The following is a 20,635-nucleotide window of genomic DNA, read 5'->3' as shown; positions in this document are numbered from 1 at the left end:
CACTCTCTTGATCCTCATCTATGAATACTTCCTTCCTCGGGGAAGGGACGCTAGGAGTAGGCAGCATTGGGGTGATGACAGGAGGACGGGGACTAGCCAGGTCATTTCTATACAGTGGAATAGCTGGACCAATAGTTACTGGAATAGTCAGGGAAATAGGATGTGGATGTATCTGGGCAATGGTTCGAACTAAATCCTCTCGCTGTCTAGCCAGGGCTTCTTTCTCTTTTTCCCGCAATGCCTTTTCGGCAGAATTGTCATGCAATACCTGAGGTACCAAGGGAGGATAAATACTCGGAGCAGTCGGAGTGACCAATCGGGGTGGACCTTCTCCGAACGGCTGATAATTTGGGACCGTGGATTTAGGTCTGCAAAACCCATCCCCGTCACTGGTTTTACTGTCTGTACCCGTTCCATCTGTATCACTGTCCCTCCTACATCTGGGATATTTTGAAAAGGGATTTGGAGAATGCACAGGCTCTGACTCTGCAACATAGGGAGGTGGATTTTTCATTAACAAATCTTCCAGGTGCTCATCTTCTGAGTCCCCTACAGGCATTAGGTGATGGGTCTTTTCTTTACATTTTCCTTTCTTCTCTTCTAATACCCCCATCATAGGAAATAGTCCTTCAGTCAACATAGATTGCCTCCACTGTTTCATTTTCTGCTCTTTGGTCTGCGCTTGAACCCTCGGATACCATTTACTCACTCCCTTATCCATCCGGGGTTTATCTCGCTCTGCAGCCTCAATCTCCCATTCCTCCAGAGCTTCGTACTGGGTCAACCTAGGTCTAGGGTGTAATTCATTCATGCGGGTCCTTAAGTTAAACAGGATCCGACCATTAAATGTACCTTCAACAGGGAATGCTAGGACTCCGTCATCGGCAGTATACTTTGCCCAATTTTCTAACCAGACACAAGTGTGGTACCCTTTATCAAACAACATGAAAGAAGCAGGGGTATTTGGCGGAGGAATGAGCACGCCTTCCCTCGTTCTAATGGGCTTATCAGTCTTGAAAAAATTCTTTATTTTATCAGAAAGTGACATTTTCCTCTTTACTCCATACATCATGTGCGGTCGTATAAGCTGATCCTTATGAAATCCTAGGTACTGTGGATTCGGTATGAAATCTGGATACCACATGCAACTCTCCAGACTCGCTTCTAACTCGGCTTGATTAATTTTGTTTACCTTTGTGCTTCCAATGCTAGCGCGACTTATATTTCGCACTACCCAATCAGGTCAGAGATTACAAACACCCTTGTCCAATGGGTGCGCGGCCTTTTCGCAAGACAGAGTCTCACGCTTCGGCACTCACCCCTCCTTTACAAATTCAGCTCCACTACACACCCGCTGTCTTGACCAATACCAGCGCGGCACGGAGTGACGTCAGAGCAGCTCTCCGACTGACTCCCTCCTTTACAAGGTAACGGAAACTTTTTACTCTCCCTAAAGTGCGAATACAGATTTTATTCAACAACACGCAACGTTTGCCACTATGTCTGAGTGTTCTAAAGAGATAAAAGAACTTTTTCTCACTACAAGTAAACCACTTCTGTCTACTTTTCATTCACTCTGGATATACTTCTTTGCCTGTCCCTTCACACTAGTAACATAGAACCCGTTATTCTTCTGACTCATCCACCTTAGTCGGGGATATGTGCTGAGCCAGGATTTCACCAGCGAACTATCTTACTTACCAGACAAGCCTCGGAGACCCTACTACTCCTTCCGTATGCGACCCTTACTAGGTGATATCGCAATGAAAGTTTTATAAAGGACTCGTAGCTATCATTCACTCCAGAAAACAAAGGTCCTAATTAGTGCTTCCAGTTATCCTCAACCCTGCACTGATGACTCAAACCTAGTGACTTCAACAGCTAACCGGATTCTGCTCACCGTTAGCTAAATACTTCCCCGGGGATTCGGACTACACTGAACATTCACAAACAATTTTCGGTTAATATAACATTTATAGCAGCAATGCAAAAATCATATACATTTACATATAAATCCTTAAAACATTTCAAAATATTTGACTCAATACAGTAGAAAATCAGCAGCACATTTTATTTTCACGGTTTGTTTATGACCTATCCTGTCTACCTAATCTAACTAGTCCAAACCATCCTCTGGTTACCAGAAAATTACTGATAGAGCGCGCAGTCCACCCGGGTCACCGAGGTTACCAATTCTTTACACGCACTGGGCCCTGACGTGCAAATTTCAATACCACACTAATAATTTGGGTGAACCGGGTGATGATTACTTTGTTTCTCCTCCTGCACGCTGCTATGAGCAATTAAGGTTTGGTTTCACCTCTGCTTACCATGCACCTGACTTACCACAGGCACAATTCTTATGACAGATCTGGAGCTAACAGGGAAATAGCAGACAGGCCTGAGATCAAATACTCTTTATAATCAGTACAATACTTATCCACAATTTCTGTTAAATGACCACAGACACCTGAGGATGTTTAAAGCTTTATAAAAAGTTCAAAGAGAATATGACAAGGCAATAAGTGATAGGCAGAATAATGCGTCTAACATCAAAATCAACACCATAAAATAGCTATAGATTAATGCTAAGACCATTTGAGTATATGGGAAGACTAAAAGGTAGGAATTTTTAGAACAGAACTAGTCACTGCAACTTTATACTAGAACATAGGACGTGGATGGGACCTAGAACATGTACTTAACCTAAGTGTACTAGACTATTCTTGCTAAGATCACTGCAATCAACTAAAGGAAGGGGAAAAATTGGAGCATACTAATAAAATATAACAGTTTGGCAATCTTCTAAGGGTAGGGAGAGAAGTGGAACAATTCTAACAAACAATTTGCATATACCTTGCTTTTCACGGTGATAGGGCAATATCACAGACAAGAGTGCTTTATTAAGAAATTATGGGGAGAGAGAGAAAGAGAGAGAGAGAGAGACGCAAACCCACGGACTGATAATTACCTAGTTCAGAATGAAGACTAACCCTGGCCACGGGTCAGTTGAAAGGACGGGGACAAGGACCCTCAGGAAGGAATGCCAGAATGCGAGCAGGTACAGCTCACGGACAGTAAGGACAGGATACCCCTCAGGATTTGGGATCAGGACTGGGCTCACCAAGGTACGACCAACACCCACAGCTTCGGAAGCAACGCCAGCGTTACCCCTCTCTGCAAGTAATCCGCCAGTAACCCCGATTGGGTTTTCGAATTTTCCCAGCAAAGTGCTTCGCCAGCACTTAGGATTATTTCCACCCCTTAGGAGTTTGTGGAAAGTATGGACAGAGTGCTCCGCAGCACTTCAGATTGAGCACCTATAGAGTTCGTAGGGTCAGTGACAGGTCTGCTACTCGGACAAGTCGGACAATTTTCCTAAGCTAAACTAGGGCAATTATACTATTCTGGGGACCCTTAGACCACCCTCTAATGTTGCAAGTGACAGTTTCCCACATTATGATTGGTCAGGAGAGGTGGTGCGGTCAGTACCACCTCCTAAAATTCAACGTTCCCATCATGAAATTTAAATTTTCTTTTCCGCCCATTAGGTTCACGTTCCCATCCATAGAATACAATAGAAAAATATGAGCGCACAAGACATCGCAACAAAGTCTTTAATTCTCAAGGTGAGTTTCATCATCTTGTGCTGGTTTCTCAGGCGCATTGGGCTTCAGGAGCCAGCTGGCTGGTTTCAGCTTCTGCGCAGTGGGGTTTTCTCTCCCGTCATGTGACAGTGCCCAACAGAGCCTCAAGTATGGCTCCGCTCCCGATTTCCCAGCCCCAGAGACGCGGTACATGAAAAGTAAGCGAGAACAAATTAAAATCACATATAAAATGATCACACTGTATACCATGATAAAATTCTAACCAACCCTTACTTTATAATGACTATAGCATTATTGTTTTAGTGCGAAAAGACAGATAGGCTAAAGCAGCAGTAGCAAGCAGAAAGCGTGGTGAGAGACAAGCAGCCATATTTGCGACAGTGCGCATGAGCACAAATTCCCTCCAGAATGCGAGTGCGTCACATCACATGGGTATGACCGACGCATGCGCAGACTGAATTTCAGCGAAACAGCCGGGTTTAGTGCAAGCTTCGTTAATATGAGAAAAGACATACAAGCAAGCATCCTGGGGACACCCGCGTGTTGGGGAAATACTTAATAAATGACGAACAATGGTGTTAATATGATTATACAGTTTAGGCAAGGGTTTTGTATACGAGCAGGGCGCTTTACATGCGAATCCCTGCTCCATCATGTCAACTTCTTGATGGTTGTCTCACTGGTTAGAGGCGGCAGACCCAGAAGCAGAGAATGGCCCGGGACCAGGGTTCAATTCCCGACGCGGCAGGGTTGTGGACCAGGGTCTGCGGACTCGATAATTCTCGCCTCAGTGCCTACTCTAACCAGGGATCACACTCGGCAACTCTGGGCATTAGCTTGCCTCATCTCTACAACGGCCCCCCACATTCGCCGGGGATGCCTGGTTTCACCTTGGAGATACCCAGTAGGGACCATCTCACAGGGATAGCCAGGACGGGTTCCCCAGCGGTCTACAGCGCCACGACGCCTCAGGGCAGCAGTGCGCTTTACAAGACCACATACATTACATACATTACATTACATTACATTACTTTGACATGTGTCCATGTACATCACACCTAGGAGGAGGCCAAATCTCATACGCCACCTGACAGTGTTGGGGGACATGGAGGATGTTGCGATAATCCGGAAATTCTGCCTCGACCGGGCTAGCCTCAAGACCCTTTGTGACCAGTTGGAGCCCCACCTGCAGCCTCGTAGCCACTACCCAACTGCCTTCACACCCACATACAAGGTGATGGCAGCCCTCCACTTTTTTGCTACTGGTTCCTTCCAGGAGACCGTGGCCGCCACTGTAGGGATGTCGCAACCCATGTTCAGCATGGTGCTGAGGGATATTCTTGCAGCCATAATGTTATATAAAGATCAATACATACATTTCCCCAGGGGAGCTGAATTGCCAGGAGTGAAGGGTGACTTTTATGCCCTTGGGCACATACCACATGTTGTAGGTGCCATCGATTGCACCCATGTAGGTCTGGTGGCGCCACAGGCCACTGAGCATATGTTTAGGAATCGGAAACATCATTCTATTAATGTGCAGGTGGTGTGCCTTGCGGACATGACGATTTTGCATGTGTGTGCAAAATGCCCGGGCTCTGCACATGATTCCTACGTCATGAGGGACAGCATGGTGCCCCGTATGATGGCTAACCTGCATCCCAATCGTGCTTGCATTGTGGGTAAGTATGCCCTGTGATATGGCGTGAGGTGTGTTTGTGACCTGCTGCACTGAGCCTATGCGACATTGCAATGTGTGTTTTTATTTCCTAGGTGACTGAGCATATCCCAGTCGACCCTGGCTGCTGAGTCCAGTGCGAAATCCCAGGACCCTGGCCGACGTCCGGTACAATGAGGCACATGGCAGGACCCGAAGTGTCATTGAGCAGACTCTTGGGCTACTCAAGTCAAGATTCCGCGGCCTTGACCGGACTGGAGGAGCACTGGCATACTTGCCTGGGAAGGTCTGCAAGATCTTTCTGGCATGCTGTATGCTGCACAATTTGGCCATTCACAAGAGGATTCCCCTGCTCCTGGATGATGGAGAGGAACCAGGGCCCACACCTGCCCAGGGACCTGAGTCCAGTGATGAGGACAGTGGAGAGGAGGAAGGAGTTGACATTCTTCAGCAGCTCATCAACCGCTACTTCACTTGAAGGTGTGTACAGAGGTTCAACTTGTACATTATCTGTTGTGGTGATTGTTGTTGTGCAGGGCTATCTGCGGATGGTAGAGACAGGCACACGTTCAGTCACCTGTGTGTGGTAAATGTGACATTGACGTTCCATATGGGGACATATGCTGGACTCTATTTGTTCACACCTGCAGCCCATTGTTTTGTATGCCAGTAGTCTCTTGTGGATGTTTTGTATAGTGTTCTGTCTGTGATGCCACAATGACACCAGTGACTGTTGTTCTATTGTGTCTCCCTAGGTGCTTCAGAATAATCCTGCCCTACATATTGTACATCATTTGGACACATCATGGACATTGTCAACACTGTAAATATTGCACTAAAAACGATACTGCACAAAGCTGGTGCGTCAGGTATTTTATTTGGAAAGTGGACATGTGATTTGTGCGGGAATATTTACATGAAGGTGGGGAATGAGCAGTGAGTTGACAGTCATGGTCGATGAAATGCAAGAGTAGACACCACATGGATGTGGTGACCCAGTCCAACAGACAAGTGCCATTGCCAAGGAAATGTGGGGAAAGACAGTCCAAACAGTCAATGCAGAGGGGAAGAGGGTTGCCATCAGGGCTGTCTCCGTGACTGGCGTGTGGCAGGTGCTTTGCCTCCGGGGACTCCCAGGCTCTTCTTTGGATGCCCCCTTGATCTTTTTGTGCGGTGGGGGGGCCTGCTGACTGGCCAGCGGCGTCAGAGGACTCGCCCCTCTCTGTTGGCGCAGGGGAGGATTGTGCACTGTCAGCCTGCGGCACAACAGGAGGGGGCAGAGGTGTTGGTTGGGACACAAGCCTGTCCCTCTGCAACGCCACGTGCTGGGCCATGAGGTACACCATTTGACCTATACGTCTGTCGATGGCCCTCATCAGCAGGATGAGCTCACTTAAAAGTTTGTCCGACTGGCCACTTTGTCCCTGGACCTGTTCATATGCACCGATAACTCGGGTGAAGTGGTCCAGGGATGGTGTGCCAACCTACTGACGTCTGGGGGGGGACCCTGGACCTCCCACCAGCCCTGCTGCCACGGACCAGTTGCCTCGCCATGGTGGGTCCTCGCACACTCTCCCTGCCCTACACAGTTGGTGTTGTGTCCTGGTCATCCCCTGGGACAGGGAGGGTGCTGGTGGTGGTGGTGGACGAGGTGATAGCGGTGGACGAGGTGGTAGCGGTGGAGGCACATGCCGTGACTGCAGGGGTCTGCTGTGCAGTTGTTGGTGCAGCAGACGTAGTGGTGGTTGGATGGGGTCCAGGGCCCGGTTGGGCCTTGGCACACCAGATGGGTCGACCTCGAGCTCATCGTCCAAACTGTCCTGGGAGTCTACATCCGTGAGTCCATGTACCGGGGGTGGAAACTGGCTCTGCTGGTTGATGTTGTCCGCAGCAGCAAGATCTTCATCATCTGTGGATTATATGGAAAATGGTCAGTGTTGGGCGATGTGCAGGGATTCTGTTAGCTGCATGTCATCTGCTGTCTGTACAATACACAATTGAGACAACTTTTGCATTCTTGTTACAGGCAATACTGGCTGTTATTACATGGTGCATGCCAACATCATGAACTCATACATGTCCTGTGTCAATGCATTGCAGGCAATTGGTGTCGTGTGTAGTGTTGCGGGTCTCCCAGACAGAAACAGCTAGAGCTGTGAGGATGGCTACCTACCTGTAAGTCTGTTTGATAAACAGTGCAATGGCTGACACATGCTCCTGGGTGGGGAGGCTTCCATGCTGCTGGGAGTAGTAATACAGGCCTCCCACCCCCAAACAGTCCTCCAACACATGATGGCTACCTACCTGTTAGGTGATGGTGAACAGTGCAATGGCTGACACATGCTCCTGGGTGGGGGAGGCCTCCATGCTGCTGGGGTATGGGACAGGGGGCATGCTGCGAGTAGTAATACAGGCCTACCACCCCCAAACAGTCCTCCAATACAAGATGGCTACCTACCTGTGAGTCTGTTTGATAAACATGCTCCTGGGTGGGGTAGGCCTCCATGCTGCGGAAGTGTCAATAAGGGGCATGCTGGGAGTGGTAGTGCAGGCCTTCCTCCCCCAAACAGGCCTCACTGTGAAGATGGCTGGCTACCTGTTAGGTGAGGCTGAATAGTGCAATGGTGTTTGGGTTGTGAAAGGAAGTACTTATCAGTGTGTTGGTTGGCATTTGTTTGTACTTACCAGCCTCCGTTCCCCCGGATACTCCTGTGAGACTCTCAGGATGCAGTATGGCAATCACCTTCTCCCCCATGGTGTGAATGTTTTCTGTGGGATGGGAGGGCTACTGCCAGTCACGTCCACCAGCTCCCAGTTCCTTCTCCTCTTCTCCTTGACAACACTCTTCAGATCATGCCACAGCTTCATGATCTCCTTCTTGGATCGGGGGGTGGTCCCTACTGCATTGACCCTTTGGACTATCCTTTCCCACATTTGTGTCCTTGTGGCTAATGTAAATTGATACTTGTAAATGTAATTAAATGTAATTTGATACTTGTATAGCGCACTACTCACCCGCAAGGGTCTCAAGGCGCTTGTACGAATACCGCTGTGGAACCCATCCTGGCTTTCCCTGTGAGGCGTCCACTTCTGGGCACCCCCAAGGCGGAGGCCAGGCATCCTTAGCATTGTGGGGGCCGTTGTGGCGATTAAGCAAGCTATTGCCCAGAGTTGCAGAGTGGGACTCCATGATTAGAATAGGCACCGAGGCGAGAATTATCAGGTCCGTGGAATTTTTGAGCCCAAGACCCGCCAAGACGGGGAATTGAACCCTGGTCCCGGGCTAGACCTCTGCATCAGGGTCTGCCGCTCTAACCATTGAGCCACACTTCTCCAATGGTGTCTGTTGGACCAGGCTACCAAACAGTTGTGGTTCCACTCTCACTATCTCATTGACAATGACTGTCAACTCACCCTCTGTGAATGTTGGCATTTTCGGTGCTGCCATGGTGGTTGGTGTTTACAGTGTTTTTGTGGGTGCAGGGGTGTGTGTGGTCCGTGTGTTGTTGAGGTGTGAGATGTGTTGTGTGCTGGGGAATTTTTGGTGCTGGTGTGATGGTGGTGGTGGTGGTGATGTGTGTGTGCTGTGTTATTTTGCCTCACCTCTCAGATGTGGTGAATGCCCTTCTCTTCTGGAGTGTTGCAAAGAATTGTGGTCAGTGAAGGGCCTGTATTTATACTCAGCTGTGTGGGTGTGTCCAATTGGGCCTTTGCTGTGAGGTGTATTGTGAGTGTTGTCCTGGGAGAATTTTTATTTTTTTTATTTTTTGTTACAGTGGTATGTGTTTTGTGTATTTGCGGGGCATGGCTACTTTGATTGGTGCGCAGTTAGGTATCGTTGCGGTGTTTTGGCTTCGTCCACCATGTTTTTCGTGTACCGTCCGCAGCGGTGGCTATGCTGCAGCTCTTCCGCTGTCTCTCTCATTCACTGCAGTGTGCAACCGCAGCGGTCGGAAACATCGGTTCGTTCCGCGGGACCATCGGGTGAAATCCTAATTTCCTGTGCGGAGTCTCCGCTGTGCTTGCGGCGGGGTGTAGCTTTTCTGCTGCTTTTCCGACTGCAGCGGTTGGTTTTGGGTCGTCACTGCCCGCGTCGGGCGGTTTTTGTTAGCCTGCTACCGCCGCAGTCGGTCTTTTTTGGCAGATGATCCTAATTTGAGCTCCGGTTTATCCGTGGTCCCGGCGGGCGGTTGTTTTCCGCCTCCATGGCGGTCAGGGTGATTTTCCGCCCGCTATCCTAATGACCCCCTTTGGGTTTAAAATAAACATCCAAATAGTGAATAGCAGCATCAAAAACATGAATATCCCCTACAATTCCTCTTTGGGTTCCCCTCCTGCACCTTCTTCCTCAGTTAAAACTCTGGGCATTAAACTTAATAACCAACTCAATCTTCATTCTCAAATTACTTCTGTGGTTTCTTCTTGCTTTTTTATTCTTCGAACTATCCGCTCTGTCTCTCGTTTTTTTTCTCCTCTCGCACTTAAGCTAATCATGTCCGCTCTGGTTATTTCCCGGCTGGACTACGCCAATGCCCTCTACAACGGCATCCCAGCGTATAGCCTGCGGAAGCTCCAGCTGGTTCAAAACCAGGCGGCCAGATTGGTGTATGGCCTCCCCCGATCCTGTCACTCTACTCCCCTGCTGAAAGCACTACATTGGCTACCTGTGAGGGAGCGTTCCCTCTTTAAAACCGGATGTATGGTCTTTCAGGCGCGCCAAGGGACTGCCCCGGCCTTCATCTCCTCCTTACTTAAAGAGTACATCCCTGTCCGCGAGCTTCGGTCATCCACACAATCACTCCTTCAGGTTCCCCGGTACAGACGCAAGAAATGGGGTGGAGCCAATTTCTCTTTTTTGGCACCCTCCTTTTGGAATTCCCTTCCTGATCACTTGCGCCTGGCCACACATTACTCTTCCTTTCGCAAAGATCTTAAGACCCTCCTTTTTACCCAGGCCTTTCTTAATATAAACTGATCTTTTTTACTCTCTATTAGTCCTGGATTTTTACTGCTAATTGAGCCTCCAAAGCGCCAAGAAACCGCATGGTGTACGCCGCGCTATATAAATATTTTAAATTCAAATTCAATTGTAGCTTTTGACATTTGTGAATATACTTTGAGCCCATGAGGACCAATAAAGTGTAAAAGTATAATTTTTTTCTGATTTGTGGACATCTTCTCATCATCTATAGCAGCAATATAATTAAAAAAATATTTTTTCCTTGCGCCCCATTTCAAATAGGGGTGTAGAAGATGAAGGCCAGAATGGTTGAGGTGCGGTAATATTATAACTTTGAACTGACATAATGGTTCCCCACTGGATACACAAGTAATGGACGAAGAGGGAAAAAAACAACAATAAACTAATATTACTAAGAGTGGAATAGTTCAGTGTCCAATCTTCACCATGAAGCATGGACCATTCCACTGTCCAGTTTTTACCACTCAAAACAAAGGAATTTTAGAAATGCCCATAATTACCACAGTAAATTCCTCAGTATCTGCTTGTGCAGATCAAGCATTAAAAGTAACGATACTCCAGTAGAAGTTCATCAAAACGATGTAGCAAAAGTAGCTGAGTCTTTGCACATGCATAGAATTGTGGATAGAGTGGTGCTAGCTAATGCAAACAATAAAAGATCTCCCTGATTTCAAGATGGCGGTACGTAACGTTATGCAGGGTGAACTAGCATGGGGATTTCCTTCCTGTTCTTGCATAAGACACCTTGCTTCAATGACGAGTACACAGCATGTCACAATAGCTTCAACAGTGGCGGTTCTAACAGAGTGCCGTTCCTGAGCGTTTGAAAGAACACAATGCAGTTTGGTAAGTGGCAGCGCTACTCTTTTTGTACTTGCGCTGAAGGAAATCGTATTGCTCCAATGCTGCCACAGCACATACCTCCTTGCACTTCCTGTTCGTAGCAGGGCTCGTAATCGGGCTTCAAATGGCTCCGCAGCATACCACAACAAATTTAGTAGCTCCAAAAGAATTTAATTAAAATAACGAGAAACTCTGCTGCTGAGTACTAATTAAATCACCAAAGTGGGTTTCAATGACCAGCTCTTCGCCAAATGTTCCAAGTAGGAACCACGTGTGAAGGCTTAAGATGTAGCTTATTTAATAACATCAAGTATACATATAAATGCAGCACACTTCCTATAACCCCTGCTTCCTTCCGCCAACTGCCCGCTCCCCAGCAACCTGGAAGATTATCCCCATATTCTAATCATTATATCTACTGTGCTCTACTACTGTTTTACAACAGTTGGGCCACTTCAACCATTGGCTAACTTCCCTGTGAATGACAGAATTCTGCTCTTTCAAAAGGAGCACTTCCAAACCCAAACTAGTTCTCTTCAGTGCCCGGGAGATACTTTGGCAATGTGTGCGTGGTGTTCTGTTTCTAGGTTATGATGTTGTGTTCTGTATCTAAGTTATGATGTAGAGATCTGGAATGTGGGGTGGTTGCTAATGTGGAAAGTTATGGGTTGATTCTCGAGCAATTGTTTTGGTACTTCGATGGGATGTGGTCTCTGCTGACGCTGTACTTAATAAATAGGATCATTCGCACCAGGACCTAGCATGGCCTTATTTATGGACTTCACAGTGTACTCTTAGTAACAAACATATTTTTGGTTTTAGACAATGTTTTATATTGATAAGGACACAGAAGCTCCCCCAACTACAAAAAAACACAGCCATTGTAAGTCTAAAAGGCTGGCAGCCGACACAAGACCTATTGGCCTAGCCATTGTTTGTTTTTAATAGGATAATCAATCGGTATCTTGTCAAACAGAATTCTCCCTCCACACCACATGTCCCTTTATCTTGACGTGGTGTCAGTCTGCCCCGACTGATCTTATTTTCTTCCTTGCATGATGCTTGCTCTGAAATAGAATTGTAGTTGATTCTGGGGAAAATATAGAATTTGTTTTCTATTGGAAGGGCATTTTATCTGGCTGAATGTTATCGAAATAATTTCATCTCAAGATCGGAGGCTACCATTAGGCACAATAACCTTTAATTGCCACTCCTCAGCACTTTTAAAGAAGTACAACACACCAAAACACTAGAAATAGAACACTGCAATCCATAAATATCCCTGGTCCACAACATTTCTCCTCTTTAATTTGCTGCTCAGGAGAAGATAAGTACCTTAACCTTATACTTTATACCTTATATTTCGAGATATGTTTGGCTGTTTGGCATGAATATTGTTGGTAGTATGCTGGTATGTTGATTTTGTAGGTACACTCCAGCTTCTAATTTTTGGTAGCTGAGGTGCACAAAAAAGAGTTTGCTTTTTTGTTTTTGACAGCTTTATAACTTGACTACACCAGATATACATGTCAGGAAATAGTTTGTTGATAAGGTTACGAGGGTTTTTAAGTAGGAGAATGGGAGTTTGTTTTTAGCGCATTAGTAATAAATAAAAAAAATTGAAAGAGGAAAAGCACTGTTTAAAATGTGCGCTTTCCGGTAGAGTAGGTGAGGGGTCATGCTGCACTATTGCACGCGGCCTCCGTTTTTTACAATGAAGAGCATAGCAACTATGTGGCGGTTAGTTGGTAGCACAATCACATGTTAGCAAGAGCGGGTGAGAGGTCATGAGGCTTCCGTTGCATGCGGCCTCCCTTGCTTGCGGCCTCGATTGCCCTAGTAACCAGCAGAGCGTGCTCATGTGACTCTGGCTCGTGCTGGAATCGACAAGTATGTGAACAGGTGATCCTGCGCGCATGGGCAGCGTGTGAGGATACAGGAAGACATTTTAGATTGATTAAGAAGATAGGCCGGAATAGCGCATACATGAGCGCGGTCACGGTTTAGCGGTGGCCAGAACGGGGAGATTAGAGTTTGGTCAAGGAGCATTTTGAGGAGGTTGGTCATTATTGAACTTAAAAAAGAATAATTTAAAAGGAAGTTTATTGTTTGAAATTGGAGAAGGTTTTCAGTATGACAGAGGAGCAGAACAGTGGTTTCACTGTGACAGGAGAGATGGTGAATGAAGAGGCTGTGAAAAGGTTAATACAACATGAAATTAAGAAACAAGGTAAGGAGGTTGAAGTTGGAGTTTTGAAAAGTAGGAAAAGAGATAAAGATTGTGGAGAAGAACATTTTTCATGAATAGATGGAGAAGGAGTAAGTGCTGATGTGGGTAGACAGAGAACTAAAAAGATGAGACATGTAGAGGATGTGTTGATTACTAAAAAGATAAAAAGAGGGCGTAAATGCCGGAATAAATTTGGGTGTCCTTGGCGGTACACATGAGAAAGGTGTTCTTAGCGACATACATGGTAAGGTGTCCTTTGTTGGCACACATGAAGAAATTTTGAAAGAATAGGAAATGACAGAGAAGTAGGAAATGAAAGGGATTTGGATGAATATATATTTGAATTAAATCAGGATGAGAATATGGAGGAGAAATTTGAGGAAATAGAGCGGTCAACTTCAAATGACATCATTAGAGATCCATTTGGATGAGAGGTGTTTATGCCTCTAAATATTAAACATCCGCACAGTGGAGAATGGTGACCTATGGAGCATGTGGAAAAGTTAATTAAATCATGGATTCGCTAACCTCTGAATAGGGAGGTTCAAAGGGTGATGAAGTCTGAATGTTCAAGACCAGTTATAGATGAAAAGGTGTGCAAACTTGGATCCTGAGTTGATTAGCTTTTTTTAAGCTTGGGAGAGACCAGAGACAAGGTCTTGAGAGATCATTGAAGATATGCCAGGATAAGCTCCTGGATTTGTTAGGACCCTTGGCAAGGATTTTAGACATGGCAGAAGATGAGTATGCTAATGAAGAGGCAGTAGATATCGAACTGCTTATAGGGTGGAGCAAGAGGGCTCTAGTGCTCCTAGGAAATGCAAATGCAGGCCTTTTATCAGTGCGTAGAAGGGCTATCTGAATGAAGATAAGTCATAAACTAGGGGATATGGCACAGAAAGAAGGTAAAGAGGATGCTAAAGGTCTGCTCTTTGGAGAAGGACTAGGTAAGAGCATTGGGAAATATGTGAATATGTTCACAGCGCTGCATAAGGTGTAAGATAATATGAGGAAGGTCTTTGGAGGAGGTGTTTTTGTTGGGGCCATTAGAAGGGGACAACCTGCTGGCCAAGGATTACAGAGGTACCAGTATAGTGGACAGTATCATCCTCAAGTTGGGAATAGCTATTGAGGAAGAGGCTATGATTCAGAAGGATTCTACCCAAGCAGAGGAGAAATGGGAAGATCAGGTCGAGGACGTTTTTCAAAAAGATGGGCCAGTTTCAAGGAGGATAAGGTTAGTAGAGAGATTTTAACTGGTTCTACCCTAGGAAAAGTAAGGGGGACGGCTGAGGTTTTTTGTAGAAGAATGGAAGAAAATAACACAGGATCCTTGGGTATTGGAGACAATACAGGGATATGGAGTAGAGTTTATGGAATTTCCCAGCCAAAGAGAAGAGGCAAGAGAGAGAAGGATGTCAAAAGATCAGGAGGAAATATTGGATTTGGAGATAGAATTGTTAATAATGAAGGGAGCAGTTCTTCGGGTAAAAGAATCAAGGAAAGGATTTGTAAGAAATTTCTTTTGGGTGAAGAAGAAAGAGAAAGGGCGGAGGCTGGCCATAAACCTGAGGGATCTGAAGAAATTTATAGTATTCCGACATTTCAAGATGGAGGGAATCCATTGCTTGAGAGATTTGTTGAAAGAAAACGATTGGTTGGTGAAATTACATCTGAAGGATGCATATTTCACAGTACCAATGGACAGAGTCAGAAATAGTTACAATTCAGGTGGAAAGGGAATCTTTACCAATTTTTTTGTCTGCAATTCGGCCTTTCATCAGCACCTTGGTATTTTGATGAGTGGTCATGTCCTTTTTTTCGGCAGAGAGAGGTGTGCGAATGTTAATCTATTTAGAAAACATTTTGTTGATGAGTCCGGATCAGAGAGAGTTGGAAAGGAATTTGAGGAATGTTATTAGGTTATTAAAGAGTTCAGGTTTTGTAGTGAACTTGGAAAAGTCTTTTCTGATTACAAGTCAAACAATTGAGTTTTTGGGTTTTCAGGTAGATACGGTGAAGTGTATGCTCTTGTTGCCAGAAAGGAAGGTGAGGTTGATAAAGAAAGAGATAAAGTTGAGCATGAGGAGAGACTCTATGACATTAAGAGACTTGGTGAGGATAGTAGGTTTATTGTCTTCATCAATACAGGCGTTTTTTCAGGACCCCATCACTATTGAGCTTTGTAGAGGGTGGAACTGGAGGCATTGAGAAAAGGGTTATGGTATGCAGATCTGATCTCATTGACGAAAAAAGAATTGGAGTGGTGGATGACCAATTTGGATGCGTAGAATGGACGCGCAATTTTTGGAAATGGACCAAATTTTGTTTTGGAGATGGATGCGAACTTGAATGGATGGGGAGCTTGTTTAGGAGTAGTACAGACAGGTGGACCTTGGACAAAGGAAGAGAGCTCAGGACACATACGTTGTTTGGAGTTGACTGCAGGTTTATATGCAGTGAAGAGTTTCAGGAATATTCTGTGTGGGCAATCTGTGATGATAAGGCTGGACAATGTTTCAGCAGTGATGTATATAAACAGACTGGGAGGAACAAGATCCAAAGGATTGGTGAACTTGGCGCTGGAGTTCTGGAATTTTAGTTTAGAACACAAAATAGAGGTGAGAGCAGAGTATTTGCTGGAAGAGATTAATCAGATAGCAGATTGGAATTTAAGGCATTTGAAGGACTTCAGCGATTGAAAATTGGATGTGAAGAGTTTCAGAAAGATAGACTCATTGTTGGGTCCACTTAAGATGGACTTGTTTGCGAGCCGTTTGACTTATTAGGTGGAGCGGTATTTCAATTGGAGAGTGGACCCTTTTGGCATTAGCAGTGGATGCATCCCAGCAAGTTTGGGCTGGAAAGAGGGCGTATGCCTTTCCCCCATTTGCAATGATGCAGAAAGATTTATTGAAGTGAGACATGAGAAATGTCAGATAGTGTTGGTAACTTCGTTTTGGGTGTCACTGGTATGGTTTCCATCAGTGATGGAGCAGGCTTGTTCAGAACCTTATTTGATTCCAGCAAAAGAAGGACGTTTAAAGAATATAGGAGGAGAGGAGCATCCTTTGGTGCAGAGCAAGGTGCTGAACCTTCTTGTCTGAAGAGTGTTAGAAGATGTAGCAGTTTCAGAGGACTTTCAGATAAGGCTGCAGTTTTATTGGAAGCATCTTGGGCACCAGGAACAAGGAGTAGGTATAGAGGAATTTGGAGAATATGGGTTCGTTGGTGCATGGAAAGGAGTCTGTATCCCATGGAAGCTCCTGTAGTTGAGGTGGTAAATGTTTTGGTAGAGAAGTTTGAGGAAGGTTTAGGTTACAGATCAATTAATTGCTATAGGTCAGGTGTTTCAACAGGACTTGCACTTGTGGACAACAAGTCAGTTGGGAGAAATATTATGGATTGTAGGGTTATGAAGAGTATGAGATTGAAGAGACCACCTAAGGCAAGGTACAATGTGCTGTGTGATGTCAACGTGGTGTTGAGTTTGTTTTTCAGCGGCCAGCAAATAGGCACTTGGATTTGAAAAGTCTTTCAGGAAAGTTGGCAACTTTGTTATTCTTGGTTTCATGTAGAAGAGTATCAGATGTGCGAGCATTGGAGGTAAATAACAAGGTAATAGCACCAGACGGTGTGTATTTTGAAATTTGGAAAAGGATAAAAACGATGTTGGAGACTATTCTTTATCCAAACTTTGAAGAAGAGAAGTTGTGCGTAGTGGAATGTATGTATGAATATGAAAACGGAATGTTGGAATTCAGAAGGCATGGAGAGAATCAATTATTGATATCATATGTGAAACCTAATGGAGTGGTAAGTCCAGCAACTATTGCTAGATGGGTAAAGAATGTAATGAGAGAGTGGTGTTGACGAGGAGTAGTACAAGGCGTATTCTGTAAGAGGCGCAGGAGCAAGTAAAGTTTAATTGAGCGGAGGTAGATTGGAGGAAATATTAAAAGCTGCAGATTGGTCTAATGTAGGAGTTTTTGTTAAGCACTAATTTAGACCACTAAAGCATGTGTCTAATGTGATTCTAAAAGGTTTGAAATGAAATGGCGATTCTCCAAACAAAGTGAAATGAGAATCAAGATTTCATTAAAGACACAGAGGCTAACTTTATCCCCCCCAACTCACCCTAAGAAGGATAAAAATATGAATTTGAAAATCTGGATTATTTTATGTCTGAGGTATAGCATTGTAACTTTTGGTTTGATAGGATAATTCTGTTGTTTCTGTTTTTTTCTTAAGGTAATATATTATTAATGAATTGCATTAAAGCTTGGATGCACATTTGAGAAGATGTCGATAGACAAATGTTGATGGTTTGTTTTGTTATTCTCAACAGAATAGTGAGAGAGGATTTGGAGATCATGGCGGATAGAAGAGGAGGAAAAGGAAGCGAAAAGAAGAGGATGCCCGTAAATTAAAAGAAGGGGAATGTTGACCACGCATATTTATGAACTAGAGTGTTCTTTCTAGTTCTAGTGTTTTGGTGTGTTGTACTTATTTAAAGGTGCTGCAGAGTGGCAATTAAAGGTTATAATGCATAATGTTAGCCTTAGTGTCTATAATGAAATCTTGATTCTCATTTCACTTTGCTTGGAGAATTGCCATTCTCTGCTGATTAGTATCTGTTCTGTGTCCTTATGCTTTTCTGTTGGCTCTTCCTCATGTAGTCCATTCCAACTCACTTTTTACTCAAAGACCATGGGAGTAAGGGGATCCATTCACATTCTGTCCCGTTCGATCTATAGGTGTGGGTTCGGTGCTCATGTTTACATTCTGAATAGACCTTATATGGGGGAGCATTATGTGTTCACGTTCATCTTTTGACATCACGTTCTTTCCAAGACTTCCAATGAGTTTGAATTAGGTGATCTTGCTTGCTTCCTGTCCAAGCCTTACATAAATGTGTTTCTGACAAAGGCCTTACTAAAGTGTGGCGTGCTCATGATCATTTTCTGAGCAAAGCCTTCTATGTATGTGGGCAGGGTGTTACTTCTTGATTGCAATTTATACAAAGGCTTTACAAGGGTGAGAGTAAAGAGTTTCAGCTCACTTTCTGAATTAAAAGGGTGATGGTATATTTTTGTTCAAGGCCTAACCAGAGTAAGGATAAAGAAGCATGATTACCCTCCACTTAGCTCATTTTCTGCCCAAGCCTTACATGGATGTGGGTACGGTGTTACTTTTCAATCACTATCAATTGGCTTAAAAGGGTGAGAGTAAAGAGTTTCAGTCCACTTTCTGAATTAAAAAGGTGAGGGTATTTTTTTGTTCAAGGCCTAACCAGAGTAAGTATAAAGTAACATGACCCTTGCGCTCCTTTTAGCTCATTTTCTGCCCAAGAGTTACGTCGTGGTAGTAACAGTCAGTCAAAGGCTTTGAGTGCTCAAGTTATGCATGTTATGCATGGCACAGCATACACCAATTAATTGCCATCCTGGAGCTTCTGGTAGACTTTGGTCTGCAACTGTGACTTTTCTCAATAGAGGAAATTATGGGAAAAATAGCGTAGGAAGGTCATGCAACTAATTCCTGTTTCACAATAAGTGTGGGTGATGTGTTTTGAACAGTGTAGGGGTTTACCCATGGTTGTACTCTAGTGGGTGTGGGTGCAGATTCATGCTTTACCTGTTTGCCTACGGTAGATGTCATATGTAACCTCTGATGTGTGTTGTACCTTTGATCATGTCTTTAGGTCCTGCAGCCCATCTAAAATGTCGGACTGTCGCTCAGAAGAAGGTTTCCCTGAACTACTACTGTTGTTTCTGAATTGGCAATATATGGTGCTTATCACATTTACCAACCATAGCCTTCTATTCCTTTGATTCCTTATCCTCCGAAACTCTCCGTTCTCTGGCTCTTCAGGATGTGGAATTTTAAGTATTGTTATATCTGAAATTTCATGTTGAGGACATCCCTATCTCTAAAACGAACTACCACTTTTCCAAGTAGTCTTAACTCTCACCTACTCTTAAAAGCAACATGGATAACGTCCAGTGCCAATCCTGTCTTTGGTCCCACTCAGAACATCATCTGTATTTCCCTTTTTAGAGCCATATAGCTCTGATGCCAGAAGACAGTACACACAACACTTAAGGCTTCTCAATAGTACTGTCCACGCTGAAGGGGAAAAGCTGTTCCTGCATCCTCGCGAAGGTGATGGGAAGGGGTTCCTGCTTATTTCCTGACATAGCCCTTACCTTAGCACATGTACCGAGCTCCTGCTTGATGGTAAGATGTTCCTGTATACATTTCTTATCTAAGACTTTACATTTTACAGGTTCCTAACCTTGGCACAAAACCATATACAGAAGCTGAAAAATCTCCGATCCCTGCAGCGCCTGCAGTTTCTGGACGTATCCGATAATCAGATTGACAATTTGGACACTGGTATGAGGTCTTGACTGTTTCAACCCCTTCTCAGTGCCTCTTTAGAAGCCACAACCCTTCGAATAAGTTGATGCTTCCATTCTGAATCTCATCCAGGATGGGTACCCCACCAAAAAACAACAGTGGAGCATGTACATAATGCTGGACTAAAACTCCTTACCTACATCCCAAAAGGTGTGTGAATTTAGGAATCCCCAAGCTTTGCACTTGAGATCACAAGTTTTTCCAAGTACACAACAACTGAAGATCTACTAGCCTAGAATATGTTCTTATCAGAGGCATAGAATTCCCATTGCTCAATGCTTAGGACATATATTTTGGGGTCAAGTCCATCAAGTTATCATGTTTATTTTGTCCTTTGGACAAGTGGGCACAAACCCTGCAGCACTTAGGCTGCCAGTTTACAGCACAACAATATGGATATGTGAAAGAGCATTGTCTGAAGTTAAAGTAAGATTTTTATCCTTATGATGATGCTGTTCAAACATGTATTTATGGCTCATTAATGAAAAGCTCTTATTAATAGGGTGAGTGCTCTAAGGAAATCCTTGCATTACCGACAGTGATTCCAGTATAAAAATGTGCACACATGTTTGCAAAGGTTAACAGTTTAAGGCTATCTATAATGCTCCCAGAACCCTCTCTGATTAAATGCAAATATTCAAAGAAGACAGAACTTAAAATTGATGATGATCAGCTTTCAAAACAGAATGTACACATAAAATAACCACTGTAAGAAAAACATTTTGTTAAACTGTGCAATTTTAGGTACCATATCTTTAATCATCATAGTAAAATGTGTTTGAGACCTGCTGGCATTTCCCATAAATAATAATAATGGAAAATTAGTCTAAAACCAACTTCAGTAAGGTTATAGAAAACTACAAAATAAAATA

General features: G+C 44.4%; 1 protein-coding gene across 1 annotated transcript in view; it reads left to right on the top strand.

The window, feature by feature from the left end:
• LRRC46 (leucine rich repeat containing 46) overlaps positions 1-20,635 on the top strand; it is a 186,441-nt gene that overhangs the window by 155,322 nt on the left and 10,484 nt on the right. The window contains exon 5 of the mRNA XM_086924299.1: positions 19,630-19,739. Coding sequence (XP_086780425.1) covers positions 19,630-19,739 — 110 coding nt within the window. The remainder of the gene's footprint in view (positions 1-19,629; positions 19,740-20,635) is intronic.

This window comes from Lissotriton vulgaris, chromosome 5 (assembly GCF_964263255.1).
Source record: "Lissotriton vulgaris chromosome 5, aLisVul1.2, whole genome shotgun sequence".
NCBI lineage: Eukaryota > Metazoa > Chordata > Amphibia > Caudata > Salamandridae > Lissotriton > Lissotriton vulgaris.
Note: the sequence above shows the minus strand (reverse complement) of the source record. Positions and strands in the feature narration are given on the sequence as shown.